We start from the raw sequence: 27,367 nt of genomic DNA, 5'->3' as shown, positions 1-27,367 counted from the left end.
GCAAAGGTCTGAATTGTTTTTGGAAAGTCCAAACCGATGATCCCGATAGTTTCAAACTGTTCGACAATTTCAAACTGAGTTCGGTGGTTCCAAACCACGTGACATTTATAATAATCTCAGTTTCTTTAATTAATAACATATAATAATATTTTCAGATATTATTTTGACAAATAAATAAATAATAAATAAATAAATAAAATAGTAAAAACTGACAATGATTTTATATATTGAAAAATATAATTTAGAACTTCTTTTTTGTTCTGTTTTTTTTTTTTCAGTGTATAATTCCTCCATTGAAGCCCTCAGTTTACCATAGCCGATCGAGTCCACTCGGAACAACAACCGAATCCCTGCTAGCCTGACGCCACTACCGCAAGGACTAGGCATAGTTCACTACTCACTGGTGCCATTAGTGCTCTAGTCTCCGAATCACTTCAGTCTGTGGCAACGATGCATCAAGGCTACGAGGCCGCTGATTTGTCTCAGCTTCAAGCCACCATGCAAGCTATTGAAATTGCCTGCAATTCGATCCAGGTTTCGTTTTGTTTCGTTTTGTTTCCCCCCATTTTTGCTGCTTGTAAATTCCGTGGGGCCTTGATGACACATTAATGCTCACGTTTTGGAGAGAACTTTCTACGTGCTTCTTGTACTAGGATTCCGAAACATGGGTTGATTTTCATCTCGTCATAGAGGGGATGTTACCATAATGTTAGTGTGATTATAGGTTAAATTACGGTGCATATGGATCAAGACGCACCACTGCAGGCCTGGTTTCTCAAAGGGGCCAAATGTTTTAAGAGTCCCCCTCTTCATAGGGTGGATTAATATTTAAGGAGGAAGGCTCACTCTCACGGGAGCTTGCTTATCGAGGGATGATCTTCAAATTTTAGAGGCGATGCACTTAATAGATTAATGTTCGATTGGATTTGGTCCCGATTTGTTCGTATTTAGACCATGTATTCTGATTGGATTGTCAACCTATCGATTTGAAAGATGGATGGGAAGGATGTCTTATGCTTTAATTATACATTTCTATTTATTTGTTAAAACATCTTGTTTCCTACAAAAAAGTCAATTACTTAGTATTTCGTATGTAAGTTTGAAAACGCCTTAGAGATGCTTGTGTAATGATTTTTCTTTCTTGGGATACATGAACTTGTGAAAATATATGGGAATGATTAAGCAGAGACACATCAATCCGGCTGCAGCTGAGGCCACAATATTGTCTTTAAGCCAGTCTTCTCGGCCATACCAGGCATGTAAATTTATTCTAGGTATGTTTGCGTAAAAAATGCACATGATCTTTATTGTATTTTATCAATGTTGACTTAGATGTTTGCGTGAAACCTAGTAGTTTTTAGGGTCTCTGAGCCATAAGTGGTTCTATTGTTGCTTACACTTCAAACTTAATATGGTTGTCTACTACGTTCCTAGCAATTAGTTATCATCTGGCTAAAGGCATGTATTGGTTCAACAAATGTCATAGCCTGTTGTACTTATTAATACTAATGGATGCTGAACACCATATCTACATCCTTTTATGATGTCTATAAAATTTTGTTCTAGCATTTTTGACATTTGGAAATGCAAATCAAATGAGTCTCGTAACCTTGATCTAGCCAAGTTAAGGAATGTTTTTTTACTGAGAGTACCATGGTCATCCAGAAAATTCCCAGTTGGCAAGTGCAAGATTTCAGGCTGCTGGAGCAATTAGAGATGCAGCTGTACGAGAATGGGGATTCCTTGAGGCTAATGACAGGATAGGGTTGATCAGGTAACTTTAGAAGTGAGTTTGGTAGATGGTACACTAGCTTGGTTAGTTTTGTGCTAGTAGATCAATTATCACATACAAGAACTAGTACTTCGAGTATCACATTTTATAGTTTTTGGTGGATTTTATTTGAATGTCATGTCCAAAGATGCATCATCAATCAAAGCTGAAGCATTTGGCCAATCTGATTAAATTTATCACGGTCATTTGAATTGTTTCAGTCCACCATGATACCGCTTTGATTGTCTTCAAAGTTAAAATAGAGGCTTGCGTAGCTCAAACTTTTTTTTTTGATAGGAAACTATATTATATTAAAAAAAATTTTTAATAACAAAAAGCGGACCAGCAGTTCGCACTTGCATAGCTCAATTAAACAGTAATCAAAGAACTTTTAAGCATAAAGATTTGATAGATGATTACAATACAATCATGATCCTAGGGGTAAAATGCACATCATTTCGAAATACACCCTGGTAGACTGCTATGATTATCAGGGTGATTTTTTTGGGCTTTAGTTTTCGGCTTTTTACTAATTAAAAGTGACAAGTTAGAACAAAATATGATTTACGGTTATCAGTTTTAGGGGCCTTATAGTTTCAAAAGTTGATCTAGTAAATGCATATTTGAGAATGACATACTATACATAGGTGCTATGATTTAACATCGATCACTCTGCCGTCTGTATATCTTTATATTTATCCCAAGTGCCTCTACTTGTCAACATTGAATGTATCCTGTTATCTCGAATGCACAATCTTCTTTTAGTAGCACCCACATCTACCTTTTATCTAATAAAGTCGTTTATATATCTTTAGTTATTTTTCAATAATTCTTCCATCTTAGTATTTGCATCTCAACTGCATCTGTGTTCTACGTATGTTGTCTTTTAATAGACCAAAAACTCAATTAAGTACATGTGGTTAGAACACATGACACACGGATATTTTTCTTTAAATATAAAAGACATTTTGTGGTAGCCTACAACTTCATTGGTTCGAAGTTGAGTATTTCATTAGCCACTTGGACTCAAGCTCGGGGTTGAGTAAATTTTGAGTTACTTGAGCTCAAGGTTGACATGCTCGATTTTTTCTGATTATCTATTACTCTTGATGCTTAACATGGTATTTACCAAATCCCTTTCTATTTTTTTAAATAAAAAATAGATATTTACTTAAAACAAATATTAAAAATGTTTTAACAATTAAATAATATAACTTGAGCTCATGTATCTTGATGATCACTCATGTAAGTAAAAGATAGTTGAGCTTGAGTTGAGCGTTGACCGAGCCCATGAGTGGCTCAGTATGTGTATATCCCTTATTTTGTAGTCACGTAAAACTTATATTACACTCACCCAATTCATACATCCGGGTGCTTACATAGTTCGCTATCTTCATCAGTATTTCATTCTCTTGTATGATTGATTTAAGATGTGAAATGTAGGATTAGAAACAAACAAAATTGAGATGAATAATACTCATTTCCATATCTGAACTCAAGCTTGAACTTTCATTGGCTGCCTGAAGCTCGAAAATAAATTCTTTTTGGGTTCAAGTTCCATTCGAATTAAAGTTATGAATTTAGCTCCATTTGTTTGTTTTGAACTTAGTTATCGGGCTCCATTGTTCTTACGAACTTAATTATCAAGCTCCATGACTCTAGAGAGAGTTACGTGGAGAGTATAAAAGGGGTTTGCATATGGGAAGCAAGCTGGAAAAATAGCTCATAAAAGTGGCCTTTTTCTATAGTTTCTTTAGGATTTGAGAACTAATAATTGCTGTCTTTAATGCTTCTTTTGCATTTTGTTTTGTGATGCATATGAGAGAGAACTCGTTATCAGCTGAATTATATCCCCATAGGTCTTCCTATCGGTTGTTTTGGTTTTAATTTGCCTCGGTAAGGTTCTTTTCTTTTCTTGGAAGAAGTAAGTTTTCTCTCTTTTGCACGGAACAAAAAGTTGTGTTGTAGTATTGCGCACTTTGATGAAGCTCTTGCATTGCTTTGTGCTTAAGTCCTTGTGATACCCTTGACCTCAGTTTGTGAGTTTCAAAATTGTTCTCTGCTTAAAATTCCAGCTTCCGAAAGGTATTTATCTTGATATGGCATATTGCACCATAGTTGACCAGTGCTACACTCTATTGCAGTTTTTGTCTGTGGTTTATCATGAAACACGCAAGCTCACCTGAGGGTTATGTTTTAGTGAAAGTGGGTTCTGTGGCTGCTCAACTGCTCAAAAGGGGTTGGTAAGTTGTTTGAATCCAAGGGACAAATATATGGCATTTCCTTAAATGTACGGATATTGAATGCCCATCGCTTTATGTTTATGTTGGGGAAGAAACTTCCTATGCGCTATGAATGAGTATTCATGTGGTCTTTACACCTTTCTATTGGTTTTAGTACCAAGAAATAATGGTATAAATTGAGAGGATAGAATAATAAATTGAGAGGATAGAATAGAACTTGTGGTGAGTCGACAAAGAAAAGGAAGTATTATGCTTGATTGTCTGTGGGCCAAGCAATTGGTATTTGTGTAAAAAATATTGTTGACAGGTTATGCACACGGTTTCTCAGATAATTGTTTTTTGCATGGAGGATGCTGGAGATGTAATACATGATATTTTAAAATTTCCCGTCCAGTGTGTATCTTAATGAATGCTACATTCTGAAACAACTCTTATGTGTTTGGAGGATTTAAAATCTTTTTTGAATGTTAATTTCTTCACGTTGTAGTTAACTGGAATTTTCTTGTTAACCAATTGTTGATGGCTATTGTAAATTTTTTTATTTTCATTTTTTTTTGGTAGGTTGGATTTTGCTGCTGAAGAGAAGGAGAGAATTTTCCTTGAGGTATGGCAAATAAAAAATTTACGCGATTTTTTTTATCCTTTAGAGTACATTTGAAGCAGTATTGATAATTTTTTTTTTTAATTTGGGTTGTTGATTCCCATTATGTTGTCATAGGTAAAAGTCTATAAGGGATTCAGTTCCTTGCCTACATAACTATAAGAGCGATAGTCTATTGTCTTACTATGCTGTCATGGCTTTTGGTTTTTAGTTTAGTTTCCTTGGTTGGGTTGGTTGGACAACAATTATAACTAATTTTTTTACGGAAACCGGGATGCTTACCAAAGTTTTTGACAAAAAAGAATTTCATTTCTCAAGATTTTTACTTCACGTCTCTATCAAGTTTGGGACTAATTTATTAGGAAGTATGAGTTCTATTACCCAATGTCTACATTTGAGAAGGGGTTCTTGTTTCTCAAGTTTTCCTAAACCTTCTATTGTCTCCTTTGGCGTTCATACTTGAAAAGTCTTATATTTTTACACTGCAGGTGAAACAGGCTATAACTGGTGTCCATGGCCTTGATGCACAATTTGTTGGAATCAATTTTTTGGAATCTGTGGTATGTTTATTAGTCCTTGCATTTGTTCTTCCAAGAATTGTTTTTTTTTTCTTTTCAGAATTTGCTCTGATGTACCACACGTGGTATATTCCTGGTTAGGTGTCTGAATTTTCACCTTCTACATCAACCGCTCTGGGCCTTCCCAGAGAATTCCACGAGAAGTGTCGAACATCTTTAGAGCATACCTTCATAAAGGTTAACATTTGTCTAATGCTTGTCCTTACTATGGTTGGAGAGTTTCTTACTTGACTCTCTTCATTTCATATCTGTTTATATGTATTTTTTCCTCATATTTCACTCTTCACAGGCATTTTACTGTTGGGTGCAAGACGCTGCTTTTATCGTCTCAAACAGAATAGTCGGAATCGATGCTGCAGTTCCTGAATCCAAAGTCTGTTCAGCTGCACTACGTCTGATGCTTCAAATCCTGAATTGGGATTTTCGAGGCAACAAAAGTACTGATGAGAGTTCTATAAAAGGGATTGATGTGTTTTGTGACAGAATGAAGCCAGAAAGTGACTCCTTTAAAAGGTCTGAATGTGTCTTGGTTCAGGTGAGTGACGACATAGCACATGCCTATCTCCAAAGAGTGAAATTATCGGAGATGGTTCTAGTTTGAGCAAAATATTTCATTGCCTAGTGTTGGTGTATTAGTTTGTGTGTCACATCGGTTGACTAAATAATCTGGGAACCCTTTATATAAACAATGACAAACCTCCCCCCTTGAGTTAGCTTTTGGGGTGAGTTAGGTCCAAGTCATTTTTTAACATGGTATCAGAACCTGGGTTCCGCTGTTATGTGTTGGACTGCCATAGTTGGCCTCACCCGTCCCATAGTTGGCCACCCGTTAAATTTCTCCGCCCTCCAGTCGTTTCATTCCTGGGCGTGAGAGGGGTGCGTTGGTGTATTAGTTTGTGTCCGACATCGGTTGGCTAAATAACCCGAGAGCCCTTTATATAGATAAGGGCAAACCTCCCCCCTTGAGCTAACTTTTGGGGTGTGTTAGGTCTAAGTCAATTCTTAACACTTAGGATGATTAATTGAAACCTACATCTTTGCTTTTAGTATGCTTGGATGCAAAGTACGGGGTTTGAGTTTGTAAGTTTGTAACCTAATATTCAGGAAGATTATTTGTAAATTTTTTATTCTAATTTAATTAGCCTCGAAGAAGATGCTTTTGATTATGCCGATATTTAGATTGTTTTTTTTAATCTTATATATAAAATTTAGCCTATGTAGGCACGTGTCTAGTCATTTTACTTTCTGAATGTGATTTTCGTAATTGTTTCTTCTTTGGCGCTTCTTGTAGCCTGGTACTGCCTGGCGTGATGTGTTGATTTCAAGTGGTCATGTTGGGTGGCTTCTGAACTTGTATGGAGCACTTAGACAGAAGTTTTCATGTGAAGGTTACTGGCTTGACTGTCCTCTTGCAGTTTCTGCCCGAAGACTTCTAGTGCAATTTTGCTCTTTATCAGGAACCATATTTCCGCCTGGTAATTTATTCCTTTTATCTTTTTTTCAAGCCTGAATGTTTTAAATGCCCTTTTATTTTGATGGATCTCAACTTCTGTAGCATAACATGTGATTGTGCTTCTTTTTTTTTTTTTTTTTTTTTTATCAGAAACATAAATATTATTAATAATTAAAATAATTAAAGTACAAATTGTGGACCAGTGATCCACTAATCCTCAAAAGAGGTTCAAGTAAATCTAGCTCAAAGCTAAGCTCCAATCCCTATACAAATCTGAAATAGCAAAAGGTTGAAATTCTTTTATATTGTGTAACCAAGTTGATCCGCTCAACTTTATCTTGTCCCAAGTAACTTCAATCGAATCTTCTTCATCTTAAAAGATCCTTCTGTTTCTTTCTAGCCAAACAATCCAACAAACGCAATGCACTAAAACACCCCACAAAATTTGCCCCCTAGTTCCCCGTGACCAACCCAAATCTGCTCCGAATAGCTCTCTCGCGGAACCTGGTGCCACCCATGACAAACCCACTTCCTGCAGCAGCAACCACCATAAGGAACTTGTGTATGTACAATGAACCAACAAATGATCTTGACTCTCTGCCCTTTGTTTGCACAATACACACCAATTAGGGCTCAAGGAGCAATTCGGAAACCTCCTTTGAATCACATCACAAGTCGGCAATCTTCCCAACACCGCTGTCCATGCGAATACCTTTACCTTAAAGGGAATCTTAGCCTTCAAGATAATGTGAGAAAGATCGAATTTTGGATACAAATCATCCGAGAAGAAGGAATCAAAGAAGGATTTAACTGAAAACACTCCTGAGTCAACCCACTTCCACCTCCGAACATCCTCCCCTCCCTCCACTAAGCTAACCCTACCCAAAACTTCCAACAAACTAGACAACTCACCCAGCTCCTCATCCCTAATATTACGACGAAGATGCAAATCCCACGAAGGAGAATTTAACGAAGAGATGGAGTCGCTAGAAAGAAAATGAGAAATGGATTTATTTTTCTTTGTTAACTCTCACCGTGTTGTCGGGTCTATAGTTTTATTTGCTTAGGGTTAACGATCCATTATACTTGGTGCTCTTTATAGACCAACTTTATTTTGATATTCTACAGAAAGCAACATGGATCTATATAAAAGGGCAGTGGAGTAGGCCGTTCTCATTAGTATTTGGTTTTAAGAAAGATAAACAATATTTTTATTTAGAAATAATGTTTATTAGTTATGGTTGTTTTCTGGCAGCTATGTGTCTAGGGGTGCAAACGAACCGAATCGAGCCGAATAATGGTAAAATTTTAAAGTTCGAATTCGGCTCGATAAAAGTATATTCGAGTTCGAGCTCGATTCGAAGTTCGATAATTTCAAATATTTTGGCTCGAGTTCGGCTCGAAATGAAGTTCGAGTTCGAGTTCGGTTCAAAATATTCGAACCTATTCGTGAACTATTCGGATATTATGGTTCGAAAGCTCGAAATGTATATATATTATTATATAATTATATTATATTAATTAAATATTAAGGCTCGCGAACTATCGAAAAAAGTAATTTCGGCTCGAGCTCGGCTCGAAAAAAAGTTCGAACATGTTCGAATTCGGTTCGAGTTCGATAAGCTCGAATACGAATCAAATATTTATCGAGCGGGCTTGTAAAACTCACGAACATGTTCGGTTCGTTTGCACCCCTAGTCTAGACCAATTTCAGAAGAGAAAATTTAAAGAAGAGAGTATTAGATTAACCTACCTGAGATCCTTCAAATCGTATAATTGCTCTCCCCTGAAATTGTAATAGTGCCCTCTCAGGGTTTAAAATTCATACACTTTCTGTGATGGGTCTGGGTTTAAGGGTGGTATTAGGCCAGATCAAAATATGAAGGATCTAGAATAACATGTACGAGAATGGGAAAAAAGAAAGAGGGGGGGGGGGGGGGGGGTGGGTGTAGAGTGTTAGTATTTTAGGTAGAGTAGAATTTTGTTGAGATAGGTAACTAGCATTATTAACGAGGAGAGAAAATATGTTCTGTTCGGACATCTTTCTAACTCTTGAGGCCATTCTCTCTTGAGAGAATACTATCATTATTTTGTAACTAACTTTTATTATTCGTGAAATAAAAGTCTTCTTGTTGAATCATATTCTTGGATATACCCACACTTTCATATACATTAACTGCTAAATATTTATTTGTACCTTCACTATAAACACAACAAATGTACAATGTTCGGATCAAGTAATGACTGCAAGAGGGGGGAGGCTTGTGTAATTTGATCATATTAGGGAAAGTCAATGGAATATTCCCGATTATTGGGTTTTTTTTTTCAAATTTGTTTGTGCTTCTACTAAGAAGTTATTGGTGTTAATGCATATGCAGGAGCTTATATTTGTGCTATTCACCATTTTGCCTATGTTGGGCCTTTCTGCATTGAACTTTTGTTGACGTTCTTAAACTGTTTTATGAAGCTGGAAGTAATTGTTCTAAATGAAATTGTAAGCTGTTTTTTTGGTGACTCTTACCTTGGTCAATTCTCTCTCTCGGAAGTTACACACTTTCTGGTTGACTTTTAATTCTCTAAGTTTTGACCCTTTACTGAATTTTGTTGCTGTCGAAAGGAAGATTATTTCTTTTTAATAATTGCTCGTGAAGAATTTACCGAGGACATATGTGTTAACTCTAACACTTACTGTGCTTTATATTTCCCTTTGGTTTTATATCAGCTCCCTTTTTTCCGCTTCGGGTGCATTCGTTTACAATCTACACTAGTTGCTAGTCTGTGTTGATAATTATTTTTTCCCCATAATTTAGATAATGGGTACACACAAAGGCAACTCCTTCTGCTGCTGCTAGCTGGAATTTTACCATGGGTTGAACCACCTGATGCTGTTTCAAAAGTGATAGAATGGGGAAAAAGCGAAAGGTCAGGGATTGTCATCACTGTCTCTTTCTTGATTTGTTACAAATTTGATGAATGACTTGTTCAATAATCTCCAGTGAACTGCTTGATGGTTGCCGTGCACTGTTGTCCATTGCAACTGTGACTTCACCACTTGTGTTCGATGAGCTTTTGAAATCTATGAGGTCAGTCAAATTTATGGAACTGAAAAAACTGGTTATATTAAGCATCTTAATATTTTGGCTCAAACATTAATAAGTCAGAAGTTTATTCCTTTCACATCTGTACTTATGTTGGAAGGGTTTTTTGATTAATAATACTTATGGACATCCCAATAAAAAACGACTGGTCTTGGATAGAGAGTAATATTTAGTGTAATGTTTTGGACTTAGTTGAGTAATTTACTTTATGCTCAGGCCTCATGGCACGCTTGGCCTATTATCTGACCTGACATGTGAAGTCATTAAAGATCTTGCGAGAAATCGCACTGAGGAAGAGACCTGGAGTTGGATAGCCCGTGATATTTTATTAGATACTTGGACTGCACTGCTCATGGTATATGCTGTTGCAGACTGAATTTTATGTCACTTGCATAAACTGTAGCCACCGCATTCCTGTTTCTTACCATCATATAATTATTAATATATAACAAATATATATTTGTGTTTCTACATCTTTGTTATGGGTAAAGCTTGATTAAACATGCTCACACACTATAATTTATATTGATAGGGGTTTGTTCAGAAAATGGGTGTTGGTTACCATTTGTTTTGGCAATATTAGATTTAGAATGCTCTGGGATTGAGATTTTTAAGCATTATGTTGGCGTTTGTCAGCAACTGAGCACTCAGTAGTTAGTATTGTTATTTTTGGATAGAAACAGTTGTTGGCGGGCACATCTTATAGCTTAATTTCTCCTTGATAGAGAGATCTAGTGAAGTTGGAAAATGAAAAGTTGCGGTCTGTTTCACAAAGTAATCAGTGTATTGAGGCAATATGTACTTAAAACCTTTTCATGATGGATATGGATATGGGGAATGCCCTGGATGTGTTTTTATGTACTTCTTTGATATATCGAGGTCACAATGATAATGGTTGTCAATTTTGCATGTTATTAACACATTGAAGTAATCGGTCGGACAATTTAACATAAATCTTAGTGGTCTTAGTGCCACCTAAAATTTCCCAGTAGGAGCGTATAATTTAGACCTGCTTTACTCACTACAAAGTATAGATGCATTTATCCCTTGATATATCAGTATCAATTCTTGGCATGGGTAAGACCATCCGCCATCGTTCACGGTAATATCTGTTAAAACTTAATTCTTCTGCTGGCTTTTTTTTTTTTTTTTTTAATTTACAGCAGTTGGATGGTGGTGGACATCTTGAATCCCTTCCACCTGAAGGGATCATTGAAGCTGGCAATCTTTTTACGCAGATAGTAGAGTTCGAATTGAAGTGTAATTTCATATGCTTTCAACAATATAGAGCTCATTTCACCTTCAAAAGTATCGTGCTTTCCAATGACCTTTTTTGTTTCTCACCAGCTGCTTCTGCATCTGTCTTCAGTGATGAGAATGAATATGGTTATTTTCAGTCTTCTATATCAGGTAAATAACGGAATGAGTGACTTTACCAGTGCTATCAGTCATAATTTCGATGTACATACCATCTTCAGCATCTCAATGAGTTTTTTCATGCTTTATGTGTATTTTTTTGTAGCCATGGATGAGAGATTGAGTTCTTATGCTCTTATTGCTCGATCAGCGATAGGTGTTACGGTCCCTTTTCTCACCAAACTTTTCTCAGATCTCTTCATAAGGCTTCATCAGGTATGTTTATCAGTTGACATTTCGTTGCTTACTCAATCCTTTCTGTGGTATGGATGTGATGTATTTTTAATTTATTTTTCGTCTACTTGATACCGGTTTCCTGGTTGTACTAGGTGTTTCTATATTTGTCTGCGTTTCTCCATAGTCCAAAAAATAGAACACAGAACTCAGCAACCAGGAAACACATATCAAGTAGACGGAACACAAGTAAACATCTTTATGCAGCTAGATCTTTCAGGTAGTGTTGTAGGTGCCTCCTGGACACCCATTAGATGAAACATTGAACTTTTACTTTTCTGTACCTTATACAGCTTGATCATTCAGGTATTTTTGTAGGCGCCTCCTTGACACCCATTATTTTTCTGTACTTTCGGTGGTGACTAGCATATAGCACGTGCGTTGCACGTGGAATCACATTTCCTATAAATAAAAATTAATAAATTAGATGTTGTGATGGATTAACATAAATACAGAAGACATGAGAGGAAATTGTGTGGGTATGTTATTTTGTTCATACTTTTTTTTAAATATTAAATAGGATTACTAACATTGAACATTTGAACTTAGTTGTTTCCTGTGATCTATTTTCTTTTTATATCAAATATGATGAGTAATGTTGAATGTTTGAAATTATTTACTTTTTTATGTTTTAGAGTTGTAGCACAGTCAAATTATATGCAATATTTCTGTTACATGCTTAATTGTGAAATTTTCTTTTTTCCTATTATTAATAATTGTTTGGTTTAATTTTCTTAAGATGTCATAAAAAAACATATACAAAAATTAAAATTATAAAATCAATTGGTATTAAGTGAAATGAATTAAACTCACCTGTACTTGGTAGTATATTTGCGACAACATGTTTATTTTGAATAAACCCCATAATTATTGAATGTACTCCTCGGCAAAGTTATAATGAAATTATTTTAAATAGGGAGTCGTTAATTTCTTTTGTAATTAGCGGATATCTTGTCCGCCTTTTGTAAGATTTGGTTACAACAACAGTTTTTAAAAAACACTTATTTAAGTGCTTTTTTAGAAGCCAGAAATTTTGGCTTTTTTGTTTCTTCTTATACTTCTATTTAAATTTGTGTAAAAAACAATTTTCAACATTTATTCTAACGCTAAAACCGCTTCTGGTTTTTTTAATAAAAACACTTTAAAAGTTGGACTTATTTAAGTGTTTTTTTAAGCTACAAGCTTTTGTGTACAAACTCACCCTAAAACCGGAATTACTAAATAAAAGACACTCCATAATAATGGAACAAATAGAAACTTCTGATATTCTCTATGGGTGTGATGCCTTGCTATTTTTATTTGTTGTGCTATTATCTTTCTTTTCATAACCACTATTTATCATCTAAGTTTACCTCAAATTGAGCAGTCATCTAGCATTTTGGCATCTTACTTCCTGTTTTTTATGAAATCTCTTCTTCCTGTTTTCTCACCAAATGAAGGGAAAAGGCATTAGTGATCCAACTGAAACTTTGGAAGAACTGTATTCTCTATTGCTCATAGCTGGACACGTTTTGGCTGATGAAGGGCAGAGTGAAACACCTTTGGTAAGATGGTTTTCATTTTTTTTTCTTTCTTAAAATTGCTCTACGCCACCATTTTTGAAATTTTTGGTGACTTGATTTTTCTTTCGGGAGAGTTCTTGAGGCAGTCTGTGCAGCTAACAACATAATTGATCTTCTCTTCTCACCCTGACTTTTAGTGGATTCTAGGTTGCCTGATCCAATGTTCCACACACAGCGTCTATGGCATCTAGTAGTTGTGTTTGTTGAAGTTTGAATATCTGGCACTTAAACCATAAATTATTTAGTTTGAATTGCTAGTTTTTGGATTGACAATTGTCCAGTGAAAACTGTTTATTCAAGTTGTGGGTATGAATAAGATCCCGTAAATCATTTCAGGTCTGCTATTAACTCTTGAATTTTAAGCTTTAAAACACTGTGCTGTGTCTGATTTAATCTGCGACAATGACATTTGCCTCGTGTTTACATTCACTTGTCTGCTGGAGACCATGGTCGAATTTATTCTAGCTATACCAGGATTCACTTTCACATCTCTGATTCTCTATATGACAGAACGATGATGATATTATAGCTTTCCATTTGTAAAACATTAACTTTTCAGGTGCCGAAGGAGATTCAGACCCATTTTACAGATACCGTGGAGGCAGATAAACACCCTGTTGTTGTTCTTTATAGGTAGGATACCTTCTAGCACATTCTGTGACGACTTTGTCCCATTTGAGTGAAGTATTCCATTCTGTTTAATTGTTCTTCTTCTTGAAGGGCTATTTATGTATCCCTGCTGCAAATCTTCTATTTCTTGGTGAATTTAAATAGACATCAACATTAACAACCTGAATACGTAAGTAAGGTTGATGAGAAAATATCGGCACCTGTAAACTTATAGTTAATAGGAACTTTACAAATATGTTTTTTTGATTGGGCTGATGAGAAAAACAGACATCCTTTCATTAACAAATTTTCAAAATCTCTTTATAACTTGGAATTTTAAGGAATGTGAATTTCTTACAGAATGTAAGATTTTTCTATTTTGTTTCTTCAGAACTTTCCACATCCTTTCTCCTGATATCTAATTTGATATGAAGTTTAATGTCCTAAGTTTTATTGCTAGGAGAGTAGATGAACCGTCTCTACTCCCTCATGATTGAAGGATTCTATCACTGTTATCCAGACTATTGACACTGCTCCTAGGTGAGTAGGTGTAAAGACTTTGGTTCTGGGCAGAATGGCTATGGCTCAAAGCTGTTGTGTGGAGTGCTGATGTTTACGAATTGTTAAAACGTGCTTTGAAGGGATTTGATAAAGGTTCACTATACCCAAAGCTCCTCAGAGTGTTGTACTTCTTGTCACTTAATGATTCTATAGTTTTAACTTAGTTGCTGTTCTCCACTGTGGGAGATAAGTAACACGAAACTTGGTGGATAAAACATCTTTTACTGGTTTGGCATAACACTCTCCTCACCATAAATTTACTTCTAAGTCACTGTTAAGGCACAGCCAAACGGACAGCTAGACCTGTCATTAGAGTGAGGTCTCTCTATCGTGCACATTTTGCAATATACTAAAACAAGCTGTTAATTGCACAATAGGATGTAGTGGATCGTCACAGTTGACTCCAAGTACATTTTGTAAATTGGCTAGTTATGAATATTCATTTGTTAAGATTTATTGACCACAAGAATGCAAGGATTGTAATGAAGTGTCAATGACTGTATGGTGGAAGCTTGACTATAATTGGATACAAGCACATGTTTTGATGAGTACAGATAACTTTAAGTTAGATGGTGTATGTTATTATCAGCATACTGATATCTTTGTACATTCTACAAAAATATCTTGAAAGCGGCGTTTCCTTTCCATTTGGAGGAAAGGGGATGCAAAGAGCAATAGATTTTGGTCATGTACTGGTAGCATATTTAGTTCACAACTTTGGGATTTGGGATCAATATGCAGATAATGTCAAAGTTGCCCTATATAAGGTTGCCCACCCAGTCAATCAACTTCCAAGATTCTTCTTTGTATTGTGCTTCTTTCTGTTAAAATGATGTCTAATTATGTTCAATTCTCCATAGAATTTATTCAACTCTTTTACATGTTTAGTTCAATCCTAAAGTTTGCTGAGCAAAGTTTAGATCCAGAAAGTAGAGCGTCATTCTTCAGTCCTCGACTCATGGAGGTACTAATAGTTTTTGTTATTTTGGTCATTTCCTTGTTAGTTTTCGTTTCGCAAACTTTTTAAACCTTATTTTGTCCAGGCAGGGCACAGCTGTGTGTGTGCGTGTATTATTTATTTATTTATTTTGCATTTTCAAGTGAATGGTGTAAAGATTGATGTAAATTGTTTGTGTTCATTACGTCCAATCATACCAAATATGCTGATTTTGACCTCAGCATGACTTTGCGTCCTAACCTATGCAGCTTGAAACATTGTTTTAAGAGGCTTGGGCTTCTGCATATTGATGCTTTTAGACCAAAAGCCCAGGCAGAACCCCACGAGCAAGTTCCCGACCATTATGACTTCAATTTTGCGTGAATGGAGCAATTTCAGTAACTCGTGTTGGGTTCGGCTGCCTCTACTCTCCAGTTTTAAAGATAAATATGTGAATCTGATAACAATAGCGTGGCATGAGTTTTAAGTTATTATAAAACTTTCAATTGATGGGCTTGTACTTTATATAATTTATATCGAAACTGCTTGAAATTTCTAACTGTAAGAAGTTTTTTTTTTGATAGGAAACTATAATTTTATATATAAAATTAGATTAGAAGATTTACAAAAAGTGGACTAGTGGTCCACCGAGGCTAACTGTTATCCAAAGCAAACAACCCCAGTTATCAAACTAAATCAAAGCCAATTTTCAATCCCTATACAAGTCTAAAATAGCCAAATATTGAAATTTAGAACCCTTGTGGGCCCACATGGATACTGTCAATTTGATCTTGTCCCAAATTTCCTTCACTGATTCTTCACTATCTTCAAAAATTCTTCTGTTCCTCTCCAGCCATAACGACCAACACACGCAATGAACCACTATTAACCAAAAAACTTTCCCTTTCTCTCCAAGCCGAACTCCTAAATCAGTTGCATAAAGGTCTTTTGTTGAGTTCGGCATTACCCAAGATAATCCCAATTCCTTGAGAACAAGGTTCCATAAGGAGCCAAAGAACGGGCAATGAATAATCATGTGGTCATGAGTCTCTCCCCCCTGTTTGCATAGCACACACCAGTTCGGGCTAAGGGAGATATTCGGGAGCCTCTTTTGAATCAAATCACAGGTAGGTAATCTTCCCAACGCAGCTGTCCATGAGAAAACCTGAACCTTTGTCGGAATAGGGGCTTTCCAGATAGGGTGAAAAAGAGAGAAGCTAGGGAATTGCTCCTCTGGAAAGAAGGACTCGTAGAAAGACTTTACTGAAAATACGCTTGAGCTGTCCCACACCCATTTCCTCACATCCTCCGCTCCCTCTATTAAGTTTACCCCCTCAAAACTTCCAGCAGATTACCTAGCTGGGCCAACTCATCATCCCTCAAATCGCGTCTAAAATGCAAATTCCAAGATATAGAGTTAGAGGAAAAAGATGGATCTCGACAAAGGAAAAAAAAATCTGTCTATTGTGCTCCCTAGAAATCTGAAAGAGGTTAGGAAAAAGATCCTTAAAACTAGAATTTCCCACCCAGCAATCTTCCCAAAATCTAAATCTATCCCCCCCTAAAACCACAGCCCTCACAGAGTGACTGAAAGCCAGATACGTCCTCGATATGAATTTCCACGGACTTCTAAAAGTGTTGTGTCTAGCCAATCCCGCATCCCTACCGTTATCTTGAACTCCGTATTTACTCGCTATAATTTTCTTCCAAAAAGTGTCACCCTCCGTCGAGAATCGCCACCACCATTTACCTAGCAAAGCCTTGTTTCGGAGGCAAAGATTACCTATTCCCAAGCCTACTCTATCTTTTGGTTTACAAACTTTATCCCATCCTACCAGATGACAATGGTTCTCCCCATCCGGTCCATCCCACAAAAAGTTCCGCATAAGTTTCTCCATATCCTCTGCAACGCCTCGTGGAATCCTAAACAGCGACATAAAATACAAGGGAAGGGCATTCATGACCGCCGAAATCAGCGTGAGTCTGCCGCCTCTCGAGAGGAAAGCTTTCTTCCAACTAGCTAACCTTTTAGACATCTTGAATATCACTGGTTCCCAGAATGAAACCCTTAATGGGTTCCCTCCCAATGGTACTCCAAGGTATTGAATGGGCCAAGATTCCACCCCACAACCAATCTCCCTAGCCAACCCTTCCTCCACTTCTTTCTCACAGTTACAGCTCAACAGTGCACTTTTCTCCTTGTTGATCTTTAATCCGGACATTTCACAGAAAATGAACAAGATGTCCATCAGCATTCTCACATGATTCTCATTATGCGCAAAAAACAGAGCATCATCGGCAAATTGAATGTGAGAGACCTCAAATCTATCCCTCCCTATCTCCCAACCTCTAAAGATATCTAGAGACTTTGCCTTGTCAATCAATCTTCCCAAAACATCCGCCACCAAGTTAAACAGAAACGGAGATAAAGGGTCTCCCTGTCGTAACCCTTTCTCCCCCTTAAATTTACCGGTTGGTCTCCCGTTAACAAAAACTGAATAACATACATTGCTGAGACATCCTTTAATCCATTTCCTCCATCTATTCCCAAACCCTTTCTTATGGAGAACAAAATCTAAGAATCGCCAATTAACGTTATCATAGGCTTTCTCAAAATCCGCCTTGAATACCCAGCCTCTCTTCTTCTTCAATCTGAATTCTTCCACCGCTTCATTCGCTATCAAGCAACAATCCAAGATTTGACGACCTTCAATGAAAGCGCTCTGTGAATGCGCAATGGTGATCTCTAGCACCTTCTTGAGACGCGACGCTAGTACCTTAGCGATTATCTTGTAAAGACTAGTGACTAGGCTAATCGGTCTAAAATCCTTGATGCGCAGTGATTCTTTCTTTTTTGGTACCAAACAGATATAAGTTTCATTCGTTACTCCATTCACAATACTCTATTCTATATCTTGAGCCACAACCACTTAATTGTATGACCAAATTACACCAAAATAAATTTACTATTATACCCCTCCAGAGTAGAATTTTACAATTATAATATTACCCTTATTTTATAATATAAATCAAACTAATTACCCAAAAAAAAAAGGAATTAAAATCCAAATAAACTTTTTACAAAAATAAAAGACCGTACAAGCACACAACACGTGTAAAGAGGAACTAATGTAAATAATGTCATTATCAGTGGCTCTAATTTTGCTTGCTATCAGCTCTATGAAATCACCAAAATTATCTGTGCATTTTTCATGAAAAAGATAGTTATTCAAGGAAAGACTCTTGAAATGAGAAAGTATCAAAAGGGGAAGGATGGATTGCTTGGTAGCAGAATTTGAGTATGATGCACTGTAGATGGCAGTTTGAAATAGATGATGTAAACGAAATCTATTTGTCTGTTGTAGTTGCACAGAATACTTCGAAGTTCAGCTACTGCAAAAATAAATTGTTTCCCTGCTTGGAATAGAAGTCGACAAATAGTAAATAAACATTTTTACCTCGTTTCCTGATTTAAAATTTTCCAGGAACCTTTCCAGGCATGTGGTCCTGGTTACTGCAAGTAATTGAACTTTCTCTTAGTTACATTTCTGGCTTATATATGCAGGCAGTTGTATGGTTCCTTGCAAGATGGTCTTCAACTTACCTGATGCCACCTGAAATTACTAATGTAAACAAAAGCAGTTTTAAAAGTAAATACAATGCTCAACTGGATCCTATAAGCCCAACATTGGTTCCCTCCAATCTATCAGTTCCCGCAGACGCATTGCTTAGTTTCTGTGATGAGAATAATCAAGGAAAAGTCGTTCTTGATATTGTTATTCGCATCTCTTTGACAACACTAGTTTCATACCCTGGGGAGAAGGACTTGCAGGTACTACTGGTTTTTGGTTTTTGATGTTTTCATCCATACAGGTTTTGGGCCTATTCTTACATTGTTATGTGGCTTATTGGATACTTTATTTTGAATTGTTTATAACTGACTGAATGTGAGATATTACTCTAATTAACATTCATTTTCGGAATTTTGAATTTGGTTGCTGTGCTCAAGAATTTATAAATTTATAATGCAGTAGTAAGATTGACAAATCGATGTTGTTAAATATTAACTTGCTGTTTGGGATGGTAGGCTCTTACATGTTACCAACTGCTTCATGGACTTGTTCGTCGGAGGAACATTATTGCTCACCTGGTTACCTTGGTCAGTTTTTGCACCTCTCTTTGCTCACAATTTTTTTTTCCTTTTCCATCTCATTTTGGCTGCATTTTGCTTTAAACGAGTTAGAACATAATATTCCTTGAGAAGTTGCTTCAATTTTCTTATATACCAATTTATTATTTTCTGGTAATGGTGCATCCTTGTCTTGTCTTGTCTTTGTCTTTTTTTTTTAAATATAATAAACGAGATCATATTATATATATAAAAAAGATCATGTAATAATTACAAAAACCAGAAAAGTTATCTGCAGACGGAACCATTAGAACCCACTATATATCAACAAAATATAACTCCCCAATCTCTGACTAAATCTAGGGTCGAGAACATAGCAACTCTTTATGATTCCTAATCCATATTGAAGCCCTCAACTTGATCTTTTCTCAACACATATTTCCCGATCCCGCTTTATCTTAAAAAATTCTCTTGTTCCACCTGACCAATATATGTCAGCAAGATGAACATGGTATTGCCACATGACAATGCTTAAAACCATGTTTAATATAAAATTGAACATGGAAATATTAAGGGGTGGTTTGTATTTGTTTCCGGTGACCTGTTTGCATAAAATAATTTATTTTAAAAATGTAATGGAGAATGAACTTTATGTTTGGTTATCTTAGACAACAGTAGAATCGCGTAGATTTTATCTGGTAATTGATTTAATAAGAATATGTGGGTAATGTAAAAGTATGGAATTATATTGTATCAAAATTTAATATAATAATCGAGAATTTTTAGGGGTCTATGGAAATTCGAATGAATAGTCGTGATTATATTTGGAGATGTGAAACTGAGTTTTTAGATGAGAAAATGAAAATGAGATGATAATGTTTTTGTTAGAGAACTCTTTTTAAAAAATAAATCCGAACTAGCCTCTATAGTGATGTACAAAGCCTTTAACCACGAGACGTTTTTGGAAGTTGCATTGAAAAAGTTTGTTGCTACACTGTGTGTAGTGCCTGTATTCTGGTGGTTTGGAGATTTTTGTACGAGATCCTAGTTGATTACATTCTTGATAGCTGTATCATGCAACATGTGTGGAAGTTATATTGAAAATTTACTTGCTTGACCGTCAAGTGCCTGTATTCGGGTGGTTTTGGAGATTTTAGAGTGAGAAACCTATTCAATTACATACTTTATAGATACTAGTGACTCTATGCACGCGATTCATGCACACATAAATTTTTTTTGTTTTAAATAATTTGTGTAAAAAATCTATAGATTATTCTAAAATTAAAAACTTTTAAAATGTTTTGTGATAATAAATTTTTTTATTTTACGGTGATAAGAATATTTTATAATCTTATAATATAGATAATGATAAAAATATAATTTATTAGGATACAATAGTTTAGATAAGATACATGTTTACTAAAATAGTTTTTTACGATTTTTTTATTAAATAAAATAGATTTTTGTAATTTGAGAAGGACTATTTTTGGTTTATCAAAAAACACACCAAGACACCAGAGTTAGTTATTTGTGATTTTATTTCTATGTATTGGCTTGTGGAATATATGATGTTATTTATGCAGGGCTCATGGCGTGATTTTGCAAATGCCTTTGCTAATGAAAGCGTCTTTTTCACATTAAATGCTCCTCACCAGGTAATTAATTCTACATTTGTTGTAATCAGAGGAAGAACTCCTTTGTTCTTAGATTGATGAGTCTTGACATAAATCAGCGTTTACTTATATTTTCCATCTATTGTTGGACATAAGCATGAATGTGTTGAAAGAAAATGTCTTGCAAAAAATAATTTTTCCTCTTAGTTATTTATTTATTTTTCTTGATTACTGTTTCTTCCCTACTTCTCCACTCGTTATTTCTCTTCCTTCACTGTTCACCTCTATATACAGTATCGTTCCTGAAGTTCTTCATAAGTACTACATCTCTCTTTCATTGCAGCGTTCACTTGCTCAGACACTTGTTGTTTCAGCTTCGGGCCTGAAAACTCCCGATGAATCAAATCAGTGAGTTTGTATAGTGATTTCTTTCACAGGTCTTCAATTCTTACTGGTGATCATTTGATTATGGGGTATAAAATAACTTGTTCTTTATTTAAATTATTTTAGGTATGTAAAAAATCTGATGAGTCACATGACAGCGCATTTTATAGACTTGTCAAGCAAGAAGGATCTCAAAACCATTGCTCAACAACCTGATATCATTTTGTTGGTAAATTATGTTTGTACTTTTATGCGTTGTGTGTAAAATATGCATTGAATGGATAGATGACATCAGTATGACATCCCATAGGTAAGTTGCTTATTGGAGCGACTTCGGGGAGTTGCCAGCGCCTCAGAACCTAAAACACAGAAGGCTATATATGACCTGGGATTCTCCGTTTTGAACCCTGTCTTGATTTTTCTTCAAGCATACAAAGATGAGGTATTTGATTACGCGTGATAATCATCTCTCTGTTTTGGGCTGCTTGCTTTTGAATCATGTTTGAAATTTTAAAATTTGATTATGCAGTGGTAAGAATTGCATTGTTATTGATCCAGGGCTGGTTAGTTGTCAAGCTATGTAATACTCGCTTGATTTTGAGATTGTATTTTAAGTTTGAAAATACCGGTCCTTTTACACATAAGAAAGCAAGAAGAGCCAATACCCAGATTTAGTAATTTGGGTTTATGTATCATGACCACTAATAATGGATCTCTGAATTATTTAACTTGTCTGTGAACTTTGAATTGCTTTATTTTGTGATTTTCTTAATACTTTAATTCATAGAACTTGTTTGTGAACTTTAAAATGACCTTTTTGTGATTTTCTTGATAATTTAATTACATTTTTTCAGTATCTTCTTCATTGGTCAATGAATATTTTTGCTAGGAGAAGGGTTAATTTTTCGTTCCTCTTCCTGTTATTTCAGCCTGTAATTGTCTACCTTCTGCTCAAATTTGTTGTCAATTGGGTGGATGGTCAAATCATCTATCTAGAGGCTCAAGAAACTGCTGCCGTGGTTAACTTCTGCGTGCGTTTGCTTCAGCTTTACTCCTCTCACAATATCGGCAAGGTAATGTGCTTCACTACTACTAGTGGCAGTAACATCCCTTCTAAACAGAAGGATGGAACTGTAAATAATTTTGAATTCATTTTGTGTGATTGTTATAATAATTAGTGTGAGTGTACTTGTTCCATGTGTGATGGATATATGCAAAGTAACGTAGATAACTTTGATCAGAACAATCATGCTTTGTTTGTGTTGAATTCCTAAGGATGTCAATAGGTTTGCTAAAATTAGGGTTTGCACGTACTTGAGATCTGACTCTTTGAAATTATGATGAATCAATATATGTCTTCTAACTCGTCACTCATCTGATCTGTTACATAATTATTATATTAATAATATTTTTTTGATACATTTAATTTTTAACTATAATGTTATGTCAAAGATTAAATAAAAAGATTCAAATTATTATTATTATTTTACTAAAATAAAATCGATCAAATTCTTTTCCTAATAAAATAAACTCAATTGAATTAACTAGCCTAGTCGTTGTCTCATTAAAAAATGCTTCATAAAGTTTTTCTTACTTATCAAACATGGTATTACAAAATGATAATACTTCACACTTAATATTATGGAACTTTTTTGTTGAATGATATTATTTAATGTATAATCATAAAATTAGAACTAAAATTATGTTTACTATTTACATCATTCAGCGATCAACGATGAATACACATTAATGCCTCCAAATTAAATGGGTTGGGTCTTATAGAATTCGTCACCTGATACAAACCCACCATTATAGAAAAATCAATTCCTATTACCCAACCCGTATCTAGTTATCTTATTAAAACCTGCCCTAAATGAGTCAGGCCTGGACCCATCAAATAGAAAGTGGTAGGTGCTCTCCGTTTTGTCGTCTGGTCCAACATGGCTAACCAAGGCAAAACATGTGTAATAGGTCACTGTCGCCTACCATGCATTAGTGAACAATAGTATTAAGGAGTTCATCCATTTTGTGTTCTTCCTATGGCAATATAATGGTAAAATTGGTAAAGATGAATATGACCCAATCCAACTGTTACATATAATTACACCTTGGATAATTTGTAGTTCGCTATTTATATTTTCTTCTCATTTTAACCAATTGTTGCCTTATTATCTAGTTGTTTAAATATATCCTTGTTTGGTGTAACAATCTTACTCTTATGTAGAATTATGAGGGTGGATCGTGATATTATCATGATGGTCATTCTTACTTTCGTGTCTGTGGACCCTGACATATGTCTGCCTTGTCAGATTTCAGTGGGCCTTTCAAACAGCTTACGTGCTGAAGCAGATGCGGAGAAATACAAGGATCTACGCATGCTCCTGAAACTTCTTTCAAATCTCTGTTCAAAGGATCTGGTGACTCATCTGTACTAATTATTCGCCTGATATACATTTCTTTTTTTTTCTCCACTACAGCCCTCATGAGTTTTTTTTTAATGTTTTGCTATCTATACGATGTCAACTTGCATTAATTGCCGGAGATTACATCTGTTCCAAAAGTTGTCCTCGTTGTGCTCACCGCTTATCTGGCCTCGAACTTCTTGACTTGAGTTATTCACATAAAACATTGAGTTTCTCGCATATCTGAGCAAAGGTTTTTGTGCCCTCCACTCTTTATCGGTTGTGGGACGATTGTGACTTGCTTCGAAAGTATTTTGCAACTTTTGCTATCTAAAATTGGTTAAAACATTTGAGGCCAGTGGTTTCATTTTCTGGCAAGACATTCAGATAGGCTGGTTAATTTCTCAAGCCCTCCTAGCTATATAGCACGGAGCGTACTTTGAAAAAATATCGGTATTTGATTATAATACAGCCTAGACGAAAGTAATTGCAGAATTCATCTTCAAAATGTCAGCAGTTTTAAATAAACGGCAGTATAAATAATTTAATTATACATTGTATCTGGTAACGATATCACCGAGCACATAGATTTGAGCGATGTCGAATATTAATATGCTGAAGATGTGCTGTTAATGAATGGTTTTGCTGATTTGGTAATGCCTTCAATTTCTCTGTCCTGTATTATAAACTATCAAGAGATAACCTTTGAAGAATGTATGGCTGCTATGCAACTTGTAGGAGTGCATCAAGGCATTTGAACTTGTATTTTATTTTAGTGGTTGTGGTCCTTTATCCCATTGGTCTTGGGAAAGGAAAAAAGATATTGTATGTTGTGTAGGATAACAAAGTAAACGGTAAGAAAAAGGTATTTGATTTTAGTATTCTGTATTGGACTGAGGAGGCACTGAGAACCTTGCTTTTCTTGTTAGTGTTGGCCATTTAACTTGTTCCATGTGCTTTGTGATGCTTGCAAGGCTGATATTAAGATGTTTTCTCAGGTGGACTTCACATCTGAACCTCTTGAGACTCATGGTATAAATATTTCTCAGGTATATTCCGTAAGATCTTGGTTAAAGCTAAAGATCTTGAATTTCATCTTGTGGTGCATGTCATTGTAATTGTCCCCACCTCATTTTTCTTTCAGGTAGTATATATGGGGCTTCATATTGTAACTCCTCTTATAACGGTAGACCTGCTGAAATATCCTAAACTTTGTCATGGAGTAAGGACCTTTACTTAGTGGGTTGCAGGAATTATTATTGCCATGGAAACTTATTTTCTGTCTTATCATTGGACAGTATTTCTCATTGTTATCTGACCTTCTGGAGGTCTATCCTGAAATGATTGCACAACTAAACCGTCAGGCTTTCAATCATATACTTGGAACTCTTGAATTTGGTCTACATCATCAGGTAATTCTGGCCTTCAGAGTTTGCGCTGTTTATATATAATAATAATATATACTGGATCACGATATTATGTTTAGATGTTTGTAGGCGAGGTCCTTATTTAGCGTAACTGAGTAAAAGTTGATTCAAGCTTTTATAAACTGTGATTCCAAATGTCTTTATGTCACCCTTTCCATTGTGATGCTATATTAGTTATCTTTCCCTTGCTTGGTGATTAGGATATTGAAGTTGTTGATTTATGTCTAAGAGCACTAAAAGCAATGGCATCACACCATTACAAAGAAGGAATTGCTGGTAAAGCTGGTTTAGGATCTCATGCTACCAGTTACAAGGACCCTGATGGAGAATTCCACGAAGGCATTCTCAGTCGATTCCTTCGATCGTTGCTGCAACTACTACTTTTTGAAGACTACAGGTGAGGTGTTGAGAAACTTAATCCTATTGCTCCAGAAAGTATAACCTTTTATATGACCATTATTATTATGAGATTAAAGACAAGTCAAACTATATATTCTTATTTTAGTACATTGGAGCACAATGTCTAATGCACTCACTTGATAGTCCTCTTGTTTTGGTGTTCGGAAAGACGAATTTTTAACTTGCTTTTTGCTTCAGCGCTGATCTTGTTGGCTCCGCAGCAGATGCCCTATTTCCATTGATTCTCTGTGAACAGAATGTTTATCAGGTAGCTAGGTTACACTTCTTTTTCTATTTTTCTTTCTATTTTCTTCTCAGTTAGTGTTTGTCTTCAACATGCTCAATTACATACAATCATGTTTGTGGTGCTGTTAGATGCAGTAGTACAGGGTTTTGAGGATTTGATTATATCACATGAGCCACTTATTATACCCGGCATTAATGAAGTTAGAAGTTGTTTCCTCACCGTTTCAAGCGGGGATAGATGTTCCTAGTGAAACTCCTATGTACTTTCAATCTCACGTTTGAATTCTTATGACAAACCATGTGCAGTGATGCCACAAAGTTACCGTCATCTCTTGCCCATCTTTTATATTTCTGATGAATGTTTCTTGCAGAAATTGGCAAATGAGTTGCTTGAAAGGCAGGCAACCCAAACACTTAGAGCACGGTTGACAAATGCTTTCCAGTCTCTGACAAGTTCAAACAATCTTTCTTTGACACTTGACCGTGTAAACTACCAGAGATTCAGGAAAAATTTACATAGTTTTCTCCTATCAGTTCGTGGATTTCTCCGCACCATATAGTACAAGCAGACAGCGCCTTCAGATTGTTCTAGAACTCTAATTTTTGTCTGGGTTAGAGGGATCTAGAGGGATCGCTTCTCATTCCTTCACTCTCCTGGGCACGCACAACATATTCTATCAATCTCCAGGTCTCAGAACTTACTATTAAGACAGTTGTGGCTCTGAACACCTGCACTAGGAAGGCTGAAAGCACAAAATATGATCTGATAGCACATCACTTGAAAACCCATATCCTTGGAAATTTGGTGGCTTCACATTCATTGATGATGGCATCATATGGATCGATCTCCCTTGCGCGCTCATATACTACCATGAAATGTATCCGTTGTATTCTAGTCTGCTGTATCTATCATCCAAAGCCAAGTGAGAGGACATGTATGTAAATTTTTGTACTTTATGGACACACTCTCCTTCCAAATTAAATTCCAAGGGACAAGAAATTAACGGCAGTTTTATAATCAAAATGTTTGTTTTTATCAGCTTTGGGTCGAACATAGAACATGCTTACATGCCTATAATCTCCCAAAGTTTTAATTGTTCTTCAGTTTTGTTTAAAACTAAGCATATGGATGAAAAGGAAGCAAATTGAATGTTATTTTAGCTTATGTTTGAGCTTCAATTATTGAATATCCGGGATTTGTCGCTACAATAGTGGATATCAGTTGTTCATCTTTAGATTCAAATAAATGATAGACATTAGTTTCACGAACATCAAAAGTTTAGAGTGGACAGGATTCGAGATAATAAAATTTTCATTTTTTTTTGAAATAAAATTTTCATTTTCAATAATCAATTAAGATAATAAAATGAAAGATATCATGGTTAATATTATAATTTTTATTTAATGACTATATATGATAAACAATTGATGATTTAATTGATATATTAAACGATCTAACAACGTATCAACCTAATCAAATTGTTCCTCGGGACACGATACAATATGGCATATGTAATGCCACCCTTTTCTTGCATGATAAGTTTCAGCTGCCCAATCATGTTTTTCCACTTGGTCCGCGATCATTAAAACTATCGAGTTTTAGTGATCGCGAACCAAGTGGGAAAACATGGTTGAACGTGTGAAAATTTTTCAATATATAATAAAGTAAAACAATAAAATTAAAAGGATGTGGGTTGATTTGCA

The 27,367-nt window shown here is 35.6% G+C and overlaps 1 protein-coding gene across 5 annotated transcripts; it reads left to right on the top strand.

Moving 5' to 3' along the window:
• Positions 1–286: 286 nt before the first annotated feature.
• Positions 287–26,702, top strand: LOC140894368 (uncharacterized). 5 transcript variants are annotated; one of them, XM_073302874.1, is made up of 32 exons: positions 287–534; positions 1,187–1,274; positions 1,666–1,774; positions 3,916–4,014; positions 4,576–4,618; positions 5,104–5,175; positions 5,275–5,370; positions 5,483–5,728; positions 6,485–6,668; positions 9,457–9,568; positions 9,643–9,729; positions 9,961–10,099; positions 10,911–11,004; positions 11,092–11,154; positions 11,267–11,376; positions 12,834–12,938; positions 13,516–13,589; positions 15,015–15,090; positions 18,629–18,895; positions 19,151–19,222; positions 20,776–20,847; positions 21,149–21,213; positions 21,316–21,418; positions 21,500–21,631; positions 22,119–22,262; positions 23,499–23,606; positions 24,590–24,640; positions 24,736–24,813; positions 24,890–25,003; positions 25,219–25,415; positions 25,616–25,685; positions 26,035–26,702. In XM_073302874.1, the coding sequence occupies exons 1-32, from the start codon at positions 451–453 to the stop codon at positions 26,221–26,223; spliced, it is 3,543 nt and encodes a 1,180-aa protein (XP_073158975.1). In that variant the 5' UTR covers positions 287–450; the 3' UTR covers positions 26,224–26,702. The 5 variants fall into 5 exon arrangements, with proteins under 5 accessions (XP_073158975.1, XP_073158974.1, XP_073158976.1 ...); XM_073302873.1 differs by having other exon boundaries at positions 10,908–11,004; XM_073302875.1 differs by having other exon boundaries at positions 725–1,274; positions 10,908–11,004.
• Positions 26,703–27,367: the final 665 nt, after the last annotated feature.

The sequence above is a fragment of the Henckelia pumila genome, chromosome 4 (assembly GCF_033568475.1).
Source record: "Henckelia pumila isolate YLH828 chromosome 4, ASM3356847v2, whole genome shotgun sequence".
In the NCBI taxonomy this organism is placed as follows: domain Eukaryota; kingdom Viridiplantae; phylum Streptophyta; class Magnoliopsida; order Lamiales; family Gesneriaceae; genus Henckelia; species Henckelia pumila.
The sequence above is the reverse complement of the archived record's forward strand: the minus strand, read 5'-3'. Positions and strand labels throughout refer to the sequence as shown.